The 19861-nt window shown below is 37.8% G+C and overlaps 2 protein-coding genes across 9 annotated transcripts in view; one reads left to right on the top strand and one right to left on the bottom strand.

Moving 5' to 3' along the window:
- Nucleotides 1-5596, bottom strand: part of Nmbr (neuromedin B receptor) — a 63491-nt gene extending 57895 nt beyond the window's left edge. For 6 of the 7 annotated variants that reach the window (XM_031380472.1, XM_031380474.1, XM_031380473.1 and 3 more), the window contains exon 1: nucleotides 3381-3844. The gene's annotated coding sequence lies outside the window, so the exon portion shown is untranslated. Of the gene's footprint in view, nucleotides 1-3380; nucleotides 3845-5531 lie in introns of those variants that run through there. The other variant, XM_031380477.1, reaches the window with a different exon arrangement.
- Vta1 (vesicle trafficking 1) overlaps nucleotides 3502-19861 on the top strand; it is a 63711-nt gene continuing 47351 nt past the window's right edge. Inside the window, exon 1 of one of the 2 annotated variants that reach the window (XM_031380480.1) lies at nucleotides 3502-3707. In XM_031380480.1, the coding sequence (XP_031236340.1) occupies nucleotides 3596-3707 (112 nt within the window). In that variant the 5' untranslated portion in view covers nucleotides 3502-3595. The remainder of the gene's footprint in view (nucleotides 3708-19861) is intronic. The other variant, XM_031380481.1, reaches the window with a different exon arrangement.

Genomic DNA, 19861 nt, shown 5'->3' with positions numbered 1-19861 from the left:
TTGAGGAAGAGATAATACTGCGAAATCTCTTTAGAAAGAAAGGAAAGGAGGCCCCTAGCTTCTTGGGCAAGATCACATGGGAATGAGGAGAGAATGTTTCCATTTTATTCCATTAGAGCAGCTTCATTTTGTATCATAATTTTGATATCAAAATTCCTAGCAAAAAAATAAGCAAATGTAAGCCAGCTATGTGTACAGATTAAACATGTCCAGGTTGGGTTTATCCTGGAAATAAGAGACTTTTTTTTAAATACTTAAAGGGAATTGATGTGATTGAACTGTATTAAAAGAATAAAGGAAGAAACCACATAGACATCTTAACAGATGCCAATGAAAGTATTTGATTATATTTAGCAGACATTTCTGATAAAATAAACAAAATAAAACTTTTCACGTAATATGAAATTACCAGCATTTGATTATATATATATATATATATATATATATATATATATATGTACGTACATATATAATATATATGTACGTACATATATATATACATATATATGAATCTTTGGAAATACCACATAATATTGAAAGAATGAACAATTTTCCCTCATGATTTGAGCAAAGAGAAAAATTTCCACTTTTACTATTTTGGTTTAATTTGAACTGTAGTTCACTAAAGCAAAAACAACAAAAAAAGTATATAGGCTGAAGGATTTCTTCGATAAACTTAATAAGACCAAAATAAAAGATATGCAGATATACAGCTTAGAAACCATCTCCACTCATAAGGCAGGACACAGAAAAATTCTAAAACATTAAAAAAGAAACCTACAAGAATAGTGAAATGCATCAAGAAAACACTGTAGCAACAAAAACCAGCAACAAAATCCTTAAAGGTGTTGATGTTTTACCTTTTAGAATAGAGTAAAATACAGGAAACCCATAAGGAAAAATCACACAGTATTTGCTAGACAAGTATAAAAATAATGCAGCAATCCTGAAAGTAAGTTCAAAAAAAGAAAAAAGCCTGCCATAGCCGTAACTATGTTGCTAGCCTTTAATCACTTAGGACTTCTGATACTGACTCGAACTGATCTATAAGGCCAATAGAATCTCAGCAAATTATTATAAATATCTGCAAGTGGTTTTTAAATTTTACATGGAAATACAACTGAAAGCAAATGATAGAATAAATTTCCTAAAAGGGAAAATTCCATTATTTCAATACAGTAAGTCCAAAGGGGGGGGGGCTGTGAAGCAAGCAAACAAACAAACAAAAGTCACCATACGGGGAGAAGAAAAAAAATGACCTAACACATCTCTGGGAAAGTCACCTAGAGACTGAGATTCAAAGAATATTAGTGTAGTAGTAGGTAAGTAGAAACAAATCAAGCAAGCCAAGAGACTTCAAGTCAAAATCAACAAAGAAGACCATCATATACTAGTCAAGTGAGCCAAGAATGATTTATCAATTGTAAGTGTATCAATGAATTCACTGAATATTTGACCCTCAATTTCATAAATTAAACAGTAATGTTCATTAAAGGTCAGACATATGCTGAGACAATCAGTATCCCAGATATCAGAACCCTATTTTTAGTCTCAGAAAATCCATCCAAAATAAAAATCAGCAAAGAAAGTTCAGACTTAAACTGCATCACAGACCAGTCGGAATCAATAGATAGCTACAGAAAATTCTATCCAGTGTACACAAAGTATACATTCTTCTACTCCTCCTATAGAAATTTTCTATCATAGAACAAATTATAGGTCATAAAGTGAGTCTAAGTATATACAAGAGAATTGAAATAATTCCTTGTATCTTGTGAGACAATGGAATAAAACTAGAAACAACCACAAATGTTTAAAGACTGAACAGTGCACTCTAGAAGGAGCAGTGAGTCACTTGAAGAAGTTAAGGAAGAAACTTTAAAGTTGTTAGTATGAAGTGAAAACTGCAGCACAACTTACCAGAACTCTAGGATACAGATAGGACAGCTGTTATTGCAAAGTGTGAAACTAAAAAGTGGAAAGTGTCCACATTATAAAGAAAACTCAAGATCATTAGTAAAAAAAAAAAAAAAAAAAAAAAAAAAAAAAAAAGGCACCATTACTAGGGTGGTTAAAGGATCCTTTAACCATTCTAGGGAAAAAAGAACAAGCCAAACCCCAAAGAAGTAGGAATTTAGAACCTATAGAAAACAGGGCAGAAACTAATGAACCAGAGGCTACAAGAGTACCATTATATCAGTTCAAAAGGATGTGGTTCTTTGAAAAGATACACCAGACTGAAAAACTCCCAGTCAAACTAAACAGAGAGAGAAACCAAAATCTGGGATGTAAAACAGGTTGTTAGGGAAGAATCCAATACTAGAGAATATTTCAAAAACTTATACTATAAGAAAGCAACTGAAAAATCTAAAGGAAATGAGTTCCTAGGCATACATAACTCACCAAAATTAGACATAAATTAGATAACTTAAAAAGGTTCACAACCAGAAATTAAAATGAAGCAATATTTTTTCAAAAGTTTGTCCACAAAGCAAAAATGAATAATAAATCAATAACTTAGCTAGTAATGTTTCCTACTAGATGCCCTTTCACTCCCCCAAGACAAGTTTCTCTTTGTAGCCCTGGCTGTCCTGGAATTACCTCTGTGGACCCTATTTCCCTAGACCTCAGAGATAAACCTACCTCTGCTTCCAGAATGCTGGGATTAAAGGTGTGCACCACCATGCCTGACACTCTTCAATTCTAGTGAATCTTTATGGAAGAATCTATAGCAATACTTCTCAGACTATTCCATGTATAGAAAGGGAAGCACCAATACCAATAAGTCAGTATTGGCAATGTAAAAACAGAAAAGTTCAAATGAAATGTAAGTCCTTAGGGATGATACTACGGAATGGAGAGGAGCCACTAACTAACTAACTAACTAAATGAAAATCACTTCTATAAAGAAAAGGTGGGGTATGCTATAAATGCCGTGAGTCGGAAGTGCTGAATCTCCTGGACTCTATCTTGCCAAGTATTAAGATAGACTAATATTTTCCTAATGTTTCATCATCTTCCTCTAATTAATCAACATGCATAGTATTAGTTCACTAAAACATACACTAGCTAGATCAGAGAAAGTATTCAATTTTTATTAGTTTGCATGTGTTTAGCTTTCAAGTTTGAAAAGGACTGGATAAGTCCAATGTTTGAACATGCAAAGTTTAATTTAGTATGTAAACATAGTATTTCTCATATAAGAATTTAAAACTTCTTAAACTAAAAGCAACGGTTGTTTCCAGTTCCAGTCTCCTTTACATACGTGTTTCCTTTACGTTCTTATTTTCCCCTTTCTTTTCTTTCCTTTTTGTTCCATGCAAACAAACAAACAAAAACAAACAAGAGTTAAATTTTAAAAAACGCGATCTTCATCTTACCAGCAGAGAGCGCTGGAGCCGTATGCAACATAGGAGACTTTCATTCTCCAAATAATAACTGCCTTGAGCCAGGCAGCGTAGTTTTGTCTCCTTCGGGCACCCGTTGCGGACAAGCTTCTCAGCAGCGGAAGCGTGGGTGAGCGTGGCCCCACTCGGAGGCGGAAGCGGAAGTATCTGTGACCGGCTAGTAGGAAGTAGCGCTTCCGGGAGTGGAGATGGCTGCGCTGGCCCCTCTGCCGCCGCTGCCCGCGCAGTTTAAGAGCATACAGCACCATTTGAGAACGGCGCAGGAGCATGACAAGCGGGACCCCGTGGTGGCCTACTACTGTGAGTCCCTCCGAGCCTCCGTCCTCCCGCACGGTTACTCCCCGAGCCCCGCGCCTCACTCCGTTCCTGAGGCCCGCCCCGCCCCCTGGCTTTAGACCCGAGCCTTGACCTCTGCCACCCAGGGAATCCCCAAGTGCTAGAGTTCCCTCCACCCCGGCCCCCGGTCTCTCCAGCCGCCAGGAGCCTCGGAACTGCACCACACCTCCTCCTGGGTACTCTGCACACGCCCCCCGGCTGTTCTGTGTACACACCAAAGCTACCCGTCTTCTCGGTAGTGGATAAGGGTGAAACGCTTGTAGGTTTCCCAGAGATGGGTAGGAAGAGAGGCTAATAGAAAACGTAACAAAAACTGTGCATTAGTTACCAGAGCTTTCAAGTCCCGTTCCAAAACACAGAAACGGTTCAGTGGGCAGTGTCTGCTACTGAAAAATTTGAATTTGGCTGTTCTTGACTTGTTTTCCGTACTCCTCATCACCACCAATAAGAATCTTGAGTCCTCCTTTAGCTATCCCGAAAGTTAAGAAGTTTTAATAACAGTGTTCCTAGTTTGAGATGTATATGCTACCGTACCGCTGAAGAGGAAACAGGTTGCACTCCGTTCAGACATTTAGAGTTGGTGAAGTGGGTAGGACTAGTGGTTTTATGTAAACTATAATGTGAATATTATACTCGTATCTTTGTTGCAAGAAATAGCTGTACTCTGAGTTTCTAAAGAAACTGTTGTGGACATTGTTAGCAAAACTCTGGACCAAGTCAAGCCTTCCCTTCTCCACGTGTGGCTCATTTCTCAAATGTGCGTGGATGACCCCACCCCCACCACCCCCACTACCAGTAATTGCCATACTCCACTTGATTTAAGATCTGAATTCTCACCTCTTCTGCAAGCCACAAGGTGACTATACTTCATTTTTATAACATCGTAAGAGTATTGGTTCCACCATGCCTGTTCTTTTGACGGTCTTCATTGAGCCCTTTTGCCTATTGCCAAGCATTCCTAAGTACTGTATTCAAAACAAAACAAAAAAAAAGCAACAACAAAAAAAACCCCAGCTCCTTTGTTAAGGACTACTGAGAGGAGGGTGTTTGAACAGTACTTGTGCATTTTATAAAGCCAATCAAGAAGGGGAGAAGGGCCTCATTTCCTCATCATCTTGTGTTCAGAAACATTGCTCAGTTGACAGTTGAAGCCAGACCTTTGTGCACAATTGTCAAAGAATGTACCTGTAAAAGGAATAAAAGTCTAAAGATCCAGAGGCAAGTTTAAACGAGGAGGGGCGAGATATGGACTGTCTAGAGCCAGAGAGAAATTGGTACACAACAAAGAAGCCGACGTTGTGAACCAGGGCCCTTTGTTTCACTCTAGGCTAATCCTTATTCTCACACCTATTACTGTGCACCTTTGTGACTACCCAGGATCTTTTCCTTCCTGTGTCACTATGTCCATTCCTGCCCTTTGTTCTAAGCTTGTTCTCCTGTTTTCTTTGTTTAAAACAACAAAAAGAAAACAAAACAAAAAACAAAACAAACAAAAAACAAGAGAAGTGCTTCTCATGACAGTCACCTCAAATTAAGCTTTACAGCTCCCTGTCCTAGGTAAACTTGAAATGGGAGTCCACCCATGTCCTCACCCTTTCCTGGTAAGGACCTTTTTGCCTGCTGTTACCTGGTTTTTATGGGTGTTTCTATTTCAGTAGAATCCCTTCTCTCTGGTCATGAGTGGTCATGTTTTATGAGAGTCAATTTGGCTGTAATGCAGTTTCTGTTAAGAGACCTGCATAATATTCATACCGAGTTTAAGGAATAGGAAGGTATAAATGTACTCACATTTGACGTTACTGAAGTTTTAATTTTTTCTACTTTGGTGGCTGAGGATGCTGTCTCTTTGAAATGATATTTGCAATTCTCCGAGTCTTAATGAGGTTCAACATTTATTCATATGTTAATTAAGCTCATGCTTCTCTTTTGAACTGCCTTTTGTTGCTTTTGCCCGAGCTTCTATTGAAATGTCATTTCCTAATAATATATACTAGTCCTTTGTTGCATGTATTGCAGCTATTTTCTCCCAGTTCACAGTCTGGTTTTTCTTCAAGAAGTCCTTTTTCCAAAATGCTTGATATAAATTGTCTGTCAGTTTCGAGGATACATTCTAGTTTGCTAGGCCTTCATTTGTTTTGTGTCCTCACTTGGGATTTTGTTTCTTAAGACTATAACTGGATCTCTTAACAACTATAGAAACTTTTGTTGTTGATGCTGTTTTATTATTGCTATTGTGGAGTTCCTATTACATGTGTGTTATCCTTTTCCTTTTAATTGTCTTCTCTTAATTCTCTCATATATTTCATTGTATGTTGTGTAAATCCTTAAGGCCTTTTCTTCCACATATCTGTTACTTAACACAGCTATTGAGTTGATGTCAACATTTATTTTTTTATTTCCTAGTATTGTTTGTTTTCAAGTCAACTTTTATTTTTTATTTCTGAGTACCGTTTGTTTTCAAATCTGTCTGCCCAATTCAGGTAGTTTCTTAGTACTAAGTTCATCTTTAAACCTTTTAAGTTACATTCCACCACACACACCCTATGTGCTCTAAAATCCAAAAGGCTATTAATGTCAACATGATGGCACAAGTAAAAAATTCACACTGAGAAACATTGTCTCATGCTTCAGACTATTGAAATAGATAAACTTTCCTCCCATGCTGAGAGATGGGTGCTAGAGAGATGGTGAGAGAGATGCTAGAGAGAGAGTAGATGAAGTGCTTACTATGCAAGCATGAGAACTGAGTTTAGACCTGCCTAAAAGATAGCATGATATAGCATAAAAGACTCCTGATAGCATGAGTCTGGGAAGCGGGACAGGTAGGTACAAGGAGCTTTCTGCCATATGACCCAGGCAGTGGGGATAAACTCCAGGTTCAATGAGAGACCTTGTCTTAGAAAATGAGGTGGAAAGCAACAGAGAAAAACTCCCTTCTTTGATCCCTGCCTTCATACATGCCTTCAGAAGGATACAGATATACACTCAAAAAATTATCTGTAGTCTCTGTGTATAAAATACTTATGAAATGAAACTATGTATTGACTTGGATCCCTAATACAAATACTGTTATAAATAGGAGTTTCTAAGAATAGGAAACCCAAAATACATTATGTGTGTTATATTTATTCTTGAGTGATTAAAAAAAAATGATTCCTGGACTTAATAGGAATTCTCTTGTTTTGTTTGTTGTTACCTTAGTAGTCTTACATTTCTAGGTTGCTTGCTCTTTTGTTCTTCTTTTAAATCAGAAGTTAATGCTTAAATATGTATTAGATTATTTTTGTCCCTCTTTAGCAGTACTAAGGTATTTATTGTTTTCTTGCTTGGACTATTTAACATAATCATAACAAAATAGTGAATTCACCATAATTGAAAAATCTGTCCATTTCAAGAATGAATCCTATAAGTTTGTCTTGTGTTGTGTGTTTTCAAGCATAGTCTTTATAGCTCTGGTTTCCCACAGTCTCAACAAGACCCACCTGAATGCTGACATACCAAGGCCAGCAAGTTCACTTTTTAATTAGGAATTTTTCTTTTGAGGTCACTTTTGATCCATGTGCAGGTGTAAGAAATAATACAGAGAAAGCCTGTTGTTCCCAAAAATGCCATATGACATCTTAGCCAGAAAATTGAAATTGGTACAGTCCACCAACGTTTTTCTAAAATTTCCAAGTCTTATTATTTATGTGTATATACACTTAATTCTAAGCAGTTTTGTCAGTATTGGTTCCTATTCTTATCATCACAGTCAAGACACAACAGTTTAAGGATTCATTTCGGAAAGCATGACCTGTTGGCAGTAAGGTGTTTGGCAATAGGATGTCCAAACAGGATTTTTGAACACTTGGAATACACTTGGTTTCTTTATGTAAAGATTCCTTATGAAACCATGATAATATGGAAGTAAAACAGGCATCTTCCCAAGTGGTGAACAGTTGTTTGAGCAGAACCGCTGCTGCAGGGTTCCAGTGCTGATTCTTCTGCAAGGGCTCTCAAGCTTACAGCCTCCACTCACATCCACCATGAAGTCCTTCAGTGTAGCAGGATGTGAGGATGGCACTTGATGGAAGTCCTGGAGATCCTTGAAAGAATAGGCCAGTTGCTAGTGCTGACAGGTGCTCCCAGTGACAGTGCTGGAAAGTTCAGTGGTCACCAAGACGAAGGCCATCTCTGCACAAAGTCTCAGGTCCTCCTGCCAATGAGTATCAGCACAGAAGCTAGAGAAGCCAAGTTTTGGGAGCAGTGTGATCCTAGAGACTGTCTGGTAGCTTTGTGCTCCCAGGGCTCAGAGCTTGGACTGCTTCACTAACACATCAGCAACAGCTTGGAGTTATGTCATTAAAATATCAGGGCCTTTTCTCTGCTAGACTCCATCTAAGGTATCTGAGCTGCCAGGTAGCCTGCCTAGAGCTGGCTTCTGAGGTATAGCTCTTAACAGAGATGCTTGATTGCAGTCTCCGCCATATTATTTCAAGTCACAGAAAATGGTGTCTAAGTTACACAAAATGGTTTATGTTCCTTACATCCATCATGGTACCCTTTACCATATATACCTTACTCTCCATGCACGTATGTCTTTTTATGTGTTTATTACAGCTTAGCAGTTTAATGATGGAGGACATTCTGGTCATTTCCTATTAACATTTTGAATAAAGCTAACGAGGTCAACAAGGATTTCTCAGAAATAAAAAAAAAAAACTGAAACTGCAATTCTTCTATCATCTTAATTCCCACTTACAAGCGGTCTGAATGGCAGTAGGTACCGGCAATCTGAACTTAGATCCCTTTGCTTGCACAGGATCCTTACTATTGAGCCATCTTCCCAGCCTCAATTTTTACAGATATAAGATCCCTGTGAATAAGTGGACAAAAATGCAAACTAATGAAGGACAGTGTGTTAATTATTAACACTCAGCTTAGTCAGTGTCCCACTTGGTTTTGTATCAACTTGACATAAGCTGGAGTCATCTAAGAGGAGAGAACTTCAATTGAGAAAATGCCTACATCATATTCAGCTGTAGGCAAGCCTGTAGAACACTTTCTTGGTTAGTGATTGATGAGGAAAGGCTCGGCCCATTGTGGGTGGTGCCATCGCTGGGCAGGTGGTGCTGAGTTCTTTAAGATAGCAAGCCATGAGAAACAAGCCTTTAAACAGCACTCCTCTGTGGCCTCTGCATTAACCCCTGCTGCCAGGTTCCTGTTCTGACTTCCTGTTCTGATGCTTTTGGTGATGGACTATGAAGGAAATAAACCCTTTCTTCCCAAGTTGCTTTTGGACATGGTGTTTCATCACAGCAATAGTAACCCTAACTAAGATAATTAGTAATAAGTATAAATTAAATGAGTACCATTTTTAATAGAAAAATTGAACTTGGTACAGGTTCAATGACATAGCCAAGTGAGTTGGCACAAAGTTTTTGAAGGCATTTTGGGAAAATTAAATATCTGTAGTTAAGTGGTTCCAGTTTGGGTAAATTCATGTTTAGGAAAAAAATCATGAATATTGCTTTAAGCAGAATTTCATGAAATATGTATGCTGTATATCTTTTTTTCTTTAATAAAACCAGAAAACAACAGACACTGAAATATTTTGGACATGCTAGATCTGCTCCTGTGGGTAATACTAAATGCAGGAGATTTTAACATTCTTGTTTGTTGAGCATCATAATATACACCTGTAATCCTGGCACTAAGGTGATAGAGTTAAGAGGATCAAGAGTTCACCGCCAACCTGGGTTAGAGGAGACCATGTCTCAGAAAAGAAACAGTGCTAGGGAAATAGCTCCCTGTGAGAGCACTTGCCTAGCATGTGTGGGGCCCAAGTACTGCACAAGCTTTGCTATAAATGAAGGTAAAATTTCAAAGCACAAACTGTGTGTGTGTGTAAATATATCACAAATGTATAAATAAATAGGAAAATAGTAAGTGGCCTCACTGGTAGAAGTTATTGTTGAAAAATGGCAAAGTGTATTTTATAAGATGACAAGTTATATGAAAATGTAGGACAAAGAATCTCATATATATTATTAAGCAATAGCATGTTCATATGTGTATGTACTTTTTGATTGCTTTTTTCCTTTTCTCTAAGTTGACATATTTCATACTGTAAAAATAAAGCCATTAAAAACTGAAATCAAAAACTATTAAAAGTCATAGGCAGTGAGAAGCCTCAGATGCTAATCCAAAATTAGCAGGGTCTTTTATCTTTAAGTTCCTCCACCTTTCTTTAATAAAACCAGAAAATATTTGAGTCCTCACTAATAGTATTGTATTATAACAGTTTTGACACCACCAGATTTGATGCTATAGGCCAAATCCAAAAAGATCTCTTTTTTTAAGTTCCCTGTAACTAAAAACATGAACTTCACAGTTTGGCTTTTAAAGATTCCTCTAGGGGGCGACGTTGTAAAGGCATAGCCCTTCAGTGACCTGGAAAACAGTCTCTTGAGACTCCATTTGTTTAAGTGATGACAGAAAGGTTAAGTAGGTCCTCGGGAAGTTGTGGATACATGCAACCGTTTTAATCAGATATGATATAACATAAAAGTAGAAGTGTTTAACTGAAATGCCAGTAATATTGGTTTTCTTTGCTAAAGTATGTGCAAATTAACATTAAAGATTGCCTGTTATTAGTTTGTTCTTAATCACACAGAAAAAAATGGATTACTAAGTTAGATAAGCCTAAACCAATGAGAAGAATCTTGTTATCTTTGTGGTTTTGGAACTTAAATGATAAATTACCACCATAGTCTTTTTTGAATTTTTTTATTTTTGTTTTTGTTTGTTTGTTTGTTTTGTTTTTTGAGACAAGGTTTCTCTGTGTAGCCCTGGCTGTCCTGGAACTCACTATGTAGGCCAGGCTGGCCTCAAACTCAGAAATTCCACCTGTCTCTGCCTCCCAAGTGCTAGGATTAAAGACATGTGCCACCATCGCCCATCAGCTCAACACACTGTACTATGACAGTGAAAGGTTAACAGTAAATACACAGAATGACCAATCCCTGCTCCATTCATTATAATTGCATTACTTTTATTTGTGCAAGTATAAGAGCAACCATATTTTTTGTTCTGTAACTGTAGTCATTTTAGTCATTCAAATACTCTCCTTTGTTTAAATTACACTCTTCAGAAAAAAGCTGGTATTGCAGGAATACAGTGTGTGCAGTCCCCCAACTTTCATTTCCTTCTCTGCCATCCCTTCTTTGAATTCAAGCCACTTGGTATTGCTTGCTTTTCATAATGGTTACATTTGACTGCTCGGAGGTGGAGACCTCATCCTTTCAGAACAGCAGCAGACTATAGCAGGCTTCAGGAGACATGCTTTCTAAATTCTGCTTCATTTAGCTGTTATGATGACTTTTGTTCTTCTATACTGGAGCTTACCAAGTTTTGGGGAGGTACTTTTGTTTATTGAGACTCAGTTTATTACCATTTCCTTTTGGAAAAAGGGCTGGACATCATGGAAGAGCAATTCTTTGTGGACAGGACTGCCTGGCAAATTTTAGAAAGTCATTGTAAGTGGCTACAGTTCCCCCACACCACATTCACAGGGAAAGTGGCTTAGTTGTAACGTGCTTACCATGCAAGCATGATGACGCAAGTTTGATTTCTAACACTTTCATAGAAGCCAGGCAAGACAGCGTTCCTCTCTAATCCCAGCACTCAAAATTCGGGGACAGGTGGGTATCAGGAACTGATTGGACAGCCAGTCTATCTAATCAGCAAGCTCTAGGTTCAGTTAAAAGACCTTGGCTGAAAACAAAACTGCAGAACAAACAAACAAAAACATGTGGTGGACATTGAAGGTAAACACCCAACATTGCCTTTTGTTATTCATATGCACATAACTCACAATGCACCCCCATGTTTCTCCTGCTCCCTCTAGAAGCAATAGACAGTACTGTTTACTAACATTGAGAAACATTGATCAAAATAATGCGTGGGTTTTGTGTTTTTTGTTTTGTTTTGGTTTGGTTTTTTGTTTGTTTGTTTGTTTTTAGAAACTTTCTAATACTTACAAAAAGAATAAGGAATCACACAACTTCCTGCTTATAATCATTATACATACTATTTGTTTGAAGTGACTAAAATGTAAAATCGTGTGCAAATTCACAACTGCTGTCTTCTGTAACTTCATGTGCCAACTGACATCCTTAGGCTTCAGTTCTTTCGAGGGAAAAATGCTTAATTATGTCCTAAGGGAAGGTTATCCTGTGACCTAGGAACCACACAGCTCTGAGGTGGGACAGTGTTCCAATGGAAGGGTGTCCCGAGACACTGGAGCCCAGGAACCACACAGCTCTGAGAGGAAGCGCCTCAGGAAGCAGAGCTGTTGCAGCTCCATCCTGATTTTTATAACGCTTGTACTTCCTTATATTCCCACTCACAATGCATGAATGTGATCCCCACAGTTACCAGCATTTTTTGGTTTTCATCTTAGCCATTCTGATTGAGATAAGGTGAAGACTCCTCAATGTAGTTTTGACTTACATTTCCACAATGACTGACAATGTTGAAATTTTTTTTATTTGTGGATTAACTCTTGAGTTGTTTTGAACAACACACATTTGTTCACTTATTTCTTAGATTTTTTTAATGTTCTATATATCCTGAATATTAATTTCCCAGATATATAGATAGCAAAGATTTTCTTGTGTTGTACAGATTGTTTCTTCTTTGGAAATTACTTTGCTGTGTAATTTTATGTAATTAACATTTGTCAATTCTTGATATTATTCTCTAAGCTGTTTTGAATCCTGTTCTTAAAGTCTTTGCCTATGCCTCTAATGTGAAGTTTCCCCTATGATTTCAAGGCTGTGATTAGGGAATTAGATCCATTTTCACTTGAGTTTCAGAGACATAAAGACAGTGATTGACACTTTTACATCAGACTGTCCAGGTTCCTGGCACTATTTGTTTAAGAGTTCATCCATCTTATCTCTGACATACAGTTTTAGCACCTTTGAGAATCAGATGGCAGGAAGTGTGCACTTTATTAGTAATCCTGAGCCAAAAGTAACATCAGCTTCACAATATTTTTGTGATGAACTAAAATGTTATCATGCTAGATGTTAAATGTTTGATGTTATCACTTTTAAATGATTATGTAAGTACATGATTCTTTTTTTTTTTTTTTTTTTTTTTTTTTTGGTTTTTTGAGACAGGGTTTCTCTGTGTAGCCCTAGCTGTCCTGTAACTCAGTCTATAGACCAGGCTGGCCTCAAACTCAGAAATCCACCTGCCTCTGCCTCCCAAGTGCTGGGATTAAAGGCATGCTCCACCACCATTGCCCTGCAAGTACATGATTCTTAAATACTCACTTAATGCTAATTATCTTTAAGTTACTATTACTCCAGATCACTGGAGTCTTGAAGAACATATATTCTTGAGTCTTATAATTTTACTTAGTATGATAACCTTCACCTTTTAATAATTGGAGCAAATCATTTGTTCTACTAAGTACTAATGTGCTTGAATTCAAGTACTCTTGCAAAAACCAGAAAACTTAAATACAACACTGATAGCAAGAGTGTTGCACTTGCTTCTTCTGTTTTTTGTTTCTTATTCTGACTCTTAGACAGATAGTTGGGGTACTCTGTGGAGTGGTAGGGGGCAAGGGTATGTTTGTATAAGAGTGTTTTTACCTGCCTGTTTGTCTGGGTAGCATATGCATGCAGTGCCTGCAAAGGCCAGAAGAAAGCATCAAATCACTCAGAATTGAAATTACGGAGTGCTGTGCCATGTAGGTGCGGAAAATAGAACCCAGATCCTCTATAAGAACAGCTAGAGGGCTCTTAGCCACTAAGTCTTATCTCCAGTCCTCTCAAGCATTTGTTTTTGTTCTGTTTAAGAATTCTGTCATTCTCCCAATAATATTTAGAACTAATAAGTATTTCTTATTTATTAGTAACTATTATAAAGTTTGCATTAAAGCATTACAGTCTGCCATCATGCACTATATAACTTTACACATAAAGTATTTATTGTTTTTTCCTACCTTCTGCCTATAGTTGGTATTGTGTTCATACATATGTCATACACCCTGTATTTTTATGTTACTTTTTATTTTACATTTTTTTACATTTTGACTTTTTAACCATTCTGTTTTATAAAGTGAGAAGCCAATTTTTCCTGTTTTGACCACATAAGTACCATTTTCACTGGTCCTTTTTGAATGATGGCATTCCTTTTCTCTCCCAGAACTATGCCATTTCCTACTCCATCCGATACTTAGATTGGTTTCAGCCTCTACTGCAGGAAGTAAGCTTTTGCCTCAGCCTTTCTTTTGACAGATGCACTTGCAGTGTACTGGACTTGACAGTTTGTTTTTCCCTTCACCTCCTTTTGGAGACCTTTCTGGCTGGATTCCTTCATTTGGAATCTAGTCACATGTAAGCTAGACACTTGACACTTTCCTGGACCAACAGAGGCTGATTTTTAGGTTGTTTGTCTTCTTTTCTTAAGGTTGTTTTCTCCCAGTTTTATTTTGGGTGGTTTCTGATGCTGTTTCTAAGGCTCGCTTTCTCTGTCTCTCTGTCTCTCTGTCTCTCTGTCTCTGTCTCTGTCTCTGTCTCTCTCTCTCTCTCTCTCTCTCTCTCTCTTGCTCTCTCTCTTCCTCTCTCTGTCTCTCTGTCTCTGTCTCTGTCTCTCTCTCTGTCTGTCTCTCTCTCTCTCTCTCTCTCTCTCTCTCCCCCTCTCTCTCCTCTGGTTTCTTCCCCCTTCTTTCCCCCTCTCTCCTCCCTCCCCTCCCCCTCCTCCTTTCCCTCTCTTCCCCTCTCCCCTCTCCCCTTCTCCTTTACTCTCTGCATCTATCCCTCTCTTTTGCTCTCTATGTTCATACTGTACTGCTAATCATATCAAGTAAATTTTTCACTTTGGATAATTTTTCTTAGGTGTTACATTTGAGTCCCTTTGTGTGTATTTCTCTTTTTGATCTCTTTACTAGCTTTTTTAAAGAAATGCTTTAATATTAGTTTCCTAGTATCTGATTTTCATCTGATACTTTCTTTACTTTAACATCGCTTGATCTGCTTGAAGTGTTGGCTTACTGCTTTATTCGTCATATTTTCACACCTGTATGCTTAGTAATTCTTGCTTGTACATAGAACACTTTGAAAAGATTTGATCTGGCCAACATTCAAGGTATTTGTGGTTGATTGAATCTTCTGTGCTTTGTTCTGTTTGTTTCCCAGCGTTGTCACCATTGTTGTTTCTAGCTCTGAGTGGAGCATGGGTACAGTAGCCTTTGGAGAAGATGGATAAAAGAGCTTTTCTTTAGGGACAGGTTAGTCCCACTACTAAAGTATGGTTTCAGAGTCTCCTGAATATTCTGGGTAAATATCCAGGACTCTCCATGGTCTAGTTGGAACATAAATATATTCTAGCACTGCTAACACTGTGTGTGTGCTTGGGAAGAGGTAGACACATAGCCTTTGTGCATCCTTTGGCCCTGTGGGGTTTCCCCTGCACAGACCTGTAGTAGTGTTTGGCTAACTTCAACTTTGTGTAGCTATGCAGACCAATGGACTTCTTTTTGTATTGGTTCCTCCAGGTCATTACCCTGGCCTTCAGTTTACAACTGCCTCATTCTCCCAGAACTCTTTTGTTGTTGTTGTCCTTATTTTTGATTTAATTAATTATTTATTTTACTTATTCACTTTATACATACTGCTCACTGCCTGTCTCCTGGTCACCCCCTCCTACAATCTTCTCCCCTCCCCCACTCCCCACTCCTTTCTCAAGACAGATGGAGGGAAAAGGCGAGAGGGAGGGGAATGGGGGGAATGGAGGGTTCAGGATCAGGTGTGGGAAGGGACAGGAGGGATGGCCAGATGGCCATGAGAATGAGTGGAGATCTGCGACTGATGGGTTGGGATGGAGAGCGCATCTCCAGGAAGAGACAGGGGCCTGAGGTGAGGGAGGCTCCTAAGTGAGCTCTTTACTTTCCCAGTTCAACCAGAAGACATACTGCCCTCAAGTGGAACTGTCGTCCTTTCTCAGTTTAGAGTGTGCTCGTGCACAATGCTAGGCTGATTGTAGGTGTTCCATGCTTGTGACTTTTCTCTAGGTACCATGGATTGTTGTTTCTGCTGGTAGGAAACATATTTTGTGTATTTTGTTCAGATATCTGTCAAAGGCCTAGGCTGGCCTTGAAATCATTCAATTTCACAGGCCAGCCTTGAACCTGGCAATTTTCTTAACTCACCCTTAAAAGTATCTTAGAGTACAGATCTGCTCCACCTACTACAGTTTATGGTATCATTTGAGTAATTAGTTGCCATGTACTGCCTGCTGTCCATCAGCACAGTGCTACTCTCTGTAATGTTAAGTGTGAGCATTGGCTGATTTTATACATACTTTAAAACCTTAGATGTATTAATTCATACGTCGAAAGTAGTTGTATCATAGCAGGAGGCGCAAAATCCTTATTTGATGAAGGGTGAATTTGTAGACATTCATTTATTTTGCCTTCCTTGTTCATTGTTTTGACTTGTGATCAAACTGCATATTGGCAGGGGAAGAGATTGTTGCTGCAGTTTTACTTTGGAAAGTAGTAAAATTATACCTGTTATAAAACAGTGCATATAGTTCAGTGTTTGACTCAGTAGTTGCTACACAAAGGATAATAGTGAGCAAAAAGCAGGTACAAACAAAATAGTATTTTCAGTTCTGTGTTTTTAAATAAATATATTTAAATATATATTTGTTTTAAATATCTATATTTCAATGCTGCATTCTTTTAATATAATATTTTAACATAATAAAACCTTATTGTTCACTGTTGTATATATTTATATATAGAGAGAGATATAAATTTTATATTACATTATGTTAGGTGTTTTTACATTTCTCTTGGATGAGCAAGATCTGTTAGAATATTTATGTTCAAAGTCTGGAACCTTGAATAATGCATACTTTCATGATTAGTGAATGTTTGTCTCCTGAATGCCTCACATTAAATTAAAGTTGGAATGGAAAGTACTTAATCCTTTTGCAAACATACCTCATTACTCATCATCAAATAATATTTATTTATAAAAACAAACAAAAAGAGACCATAAATTTGAAAAAGAGTGGGGGTGGATATGTATGTAGAAGTGGGTAAAGGTGCATTATAACCTCAGAAAACAATTAAATTATCCATCTCTCTCTTCTAAAAGAAATTACAATATGAAATATCCTTGTAGATGACTTTAGCTGCACACACATTTGTTCTACCTTAATAGGTGTTTTCATTTTCAGGGTTGCACATTGATTTTTATTATATTTGTTTCTACTATGAATTTGTTTATCTCAGACATCTGTTTGATAGTGATCCTTCTTTCCATCCATATGGCAAAAGATGCTTTCTAATTTTCTTTCATACAGAGATCCAAGATGTTTTGTTTTGTTTTGTTTTGTTTTTTAATCAGTATTGGAGAATGTATCTTCTGTTACTTATTTCAAACTTCAAATAATAACTAATACATAAATGTCAAATCAGAGTCTGAGAGTATCTAGTGAGTAAGTCTCAGTCCTGACATACATAGCAAGACTCTTATCTCAAAAAGCCAAAAGAAAACTGCATTGTAAAATTAAATATGGTTGCAGAGATAGCTGAAAGAAGACAGATTGTAATTAAAAGTAGAAAGATTCTCAAGAACTGGAAGCGTAGAGTGGGGCATAAGGTTAAATGTTAGAAGAACAGAGTATTGCATTCACAGAGCTGTGCTTGGCAGGCTTCCTTCCCCGCTGCAGATCAGCGGGACATTGTAACTCAGTTGTGGGTTGACAAAGTGTGAGCAGAGCATGTAGCAGTGTGGAGCTCAGGAAGCATGCCACTTTACATTGAATTAGATTGACTTGCTTATTACCAAAAATTCAAACTAATCAATTAAATAAGGATTTACTCCCTGTTTAATAGAAAGATTTGTCAGCAGTACACATTGTCAATAAATCTCTAGGACCCCAAGCTAGTGTAGTATCAGAGCTAGCAGCTAGCACATTGCAAAGGCTGCATATAGTCCAAAGTGAACACTAGAATTGAGTTACAAAGTGGTCGTGTTCTAGATGGCAAGGAAGAAGTGAAGGAATGAGTGAGACCTTTCCCTGCCATTTATGGCTGGAAGGAGACTTTAATGAAAGTCTCCCTCCCAGCAGTTTCCGGTTCTGCAAAGTTGGGTTTAGCTGTCGTACAAGACCGTACTTTTTCAAAGTGTATACCTGTCTGCATAGCAAAGAGAAAGGAAGCGGGCATATGAGAAGGCACCCAGCAGTCTCTGCTACAGTAGTATCCATGTTACCAGGGAAGGTTCAGGACTATCCCAGATGGACAGGGAAAGACCCTGAGATCCACAGGTCATTGCAGACTTGATAATATTGGGTGGCAGAGGACACAAGCAGCCTGAGAGAGTTGGGAAGACACGGGAGAGAGACTAAATTAGATAACAGCAGAATTTGTAAATCCCAGATAGGCAGTCTGTGGGAGAATTAAAAAAGAAAAAAAAAATGGTTACCTGAAGACTATAGTGCTGATGCTCTGAAGTCATAGCAGGTGTCAGTTAGGACAAAACATGGGGGCCAAGGAAACACTCAGTGGATGCTAATTCTGAAGCAATATATGAAGAAGAGTCTTGGGCTAGATTAGGGCCAAAAAAAGTATTTGATCGCTGGAAAAATTGGTGTACGGTTTGTCACATTTTTCATCTACCCTGAAGGACTAAAAATATATATTGAACACCAATCTCCAATAATATTGTCTATAATTTAACTACATATTGTTGTATAAACTTTGAATATATAAAAGTAAATATTTTAGAAGATTGAGATTAAAATATCATTAGATGTGCTTATATTATCTTTCCACAGTCCCTCCTCGCTGTTTTGCTGATATAGGTTGCTATGCAGAGGAAGGCTTCCACTTTAGCGTAGCTGAGGATGGTGACTATTGGGAGAAATGGAAGCAGTCTGGCGTGGCCCTGGTGTTGAACTGATTCCTTCCTTGTGGAAGCCTCACTCTCAATAATAAGCACAAAGACACCTAATGACCTTTAAGAAACTTTTAAAATACTGTAAAACATGGATTAAATTTAGGGGACAAAAGGCTAATGTCACTTGAGGATATTATCATAATTTTTTTTTATAAATAGGCATTCATCCAAGATTTCAACAAACTCAAATAAGCAGAAAGTATATAAAGTAAAATATGTTAAAGAATCACAGATCACTAAAAAAGGAAAGGTAATGTATTAAATGATTTTCAACTATGGGTCACTTAAAGGTAGAATATAAGATAGAGTTAAATTTGGAAAATTAAGCCACAAGATAACCAGAAAAATCATCTAGCTGAATTGTAAGTGTATGCAGATAAAAGAAGATCCCAAACATAGGTTCATTTGGTAGAGAAATGTCACAAATGTAAGTCATTTTTTAAAGAATGCCCAAAGAATTTATAGCTAACATGTTTCTATCTGAAATGTGTAATGGACTTGTGAGAAGAAATCCCAGCAAACCCTGTAAGAGGTCAGAGTTCAAACTCAAGTTCAAAAGAACTAACTAAAATAGACCCAAACTTGGCCAACTAAAAAGAAATAGAAGTGGTTTGACAAGGAAATAGTATTCAACCATATTCTACTGAGGGGTCAGAGTGGATGAAGAATAAATGAGGTATTATCCCAGGTAACACCCTGGACAAGTTACTAAAGAGTAAAACTGATTTGGGGGTTAGGATGACAAGAGAGAAATGTAGTCTGTTGCATCTTTGGGTGAGAACATTTCTGTCTACCTCATCTCAAGTTCACCTAACATGATATCTCGGTTTTAATCTCTGCCTCTTCCTCCTCACCTCCCAAAGAAAACCAAAAACAATAGTTCTTCAAACTAATTTGTTACAAAGAAAACATATTTGGGGGCTGGAGAGATGGCTTAGTGGTTAAGAGCACCGACTGCTCTTCAGAAGGTCCTGAGTTCAAATCTCAGCAACCACATGGTGGCTCACAACCATCTGTAATGAGATCTGATGCCCTCTTCTGTACTTACATATAATAAATAAAATAAATCTTTGCCGGGCAGTGGGGGCAGTGGTGGCACACACCTTTAATCCCAGCACTTGGGAGGCAGAGGCAGGCGGATTTCTG

This window comes from Mastomys coucha, unplaced genomic scaffold (assembly GCF_008632895.1).
Source record: "Mastomys coucha isolate ucsf_1 unplaced genomic scaffold, UCSF_Mcou_1 pScaffold2, whole genome shotgun sequence".
NCBI lineage: Eukaryota > Metazoa > Chordata > Mammalia > Rodentia > Muridae > Mastomys > Mastomys coucha.
Note: the sequence above shows the minus strand (reverse complement) of the source record. Positions and strands in the feature narration are given on the sequence as shown.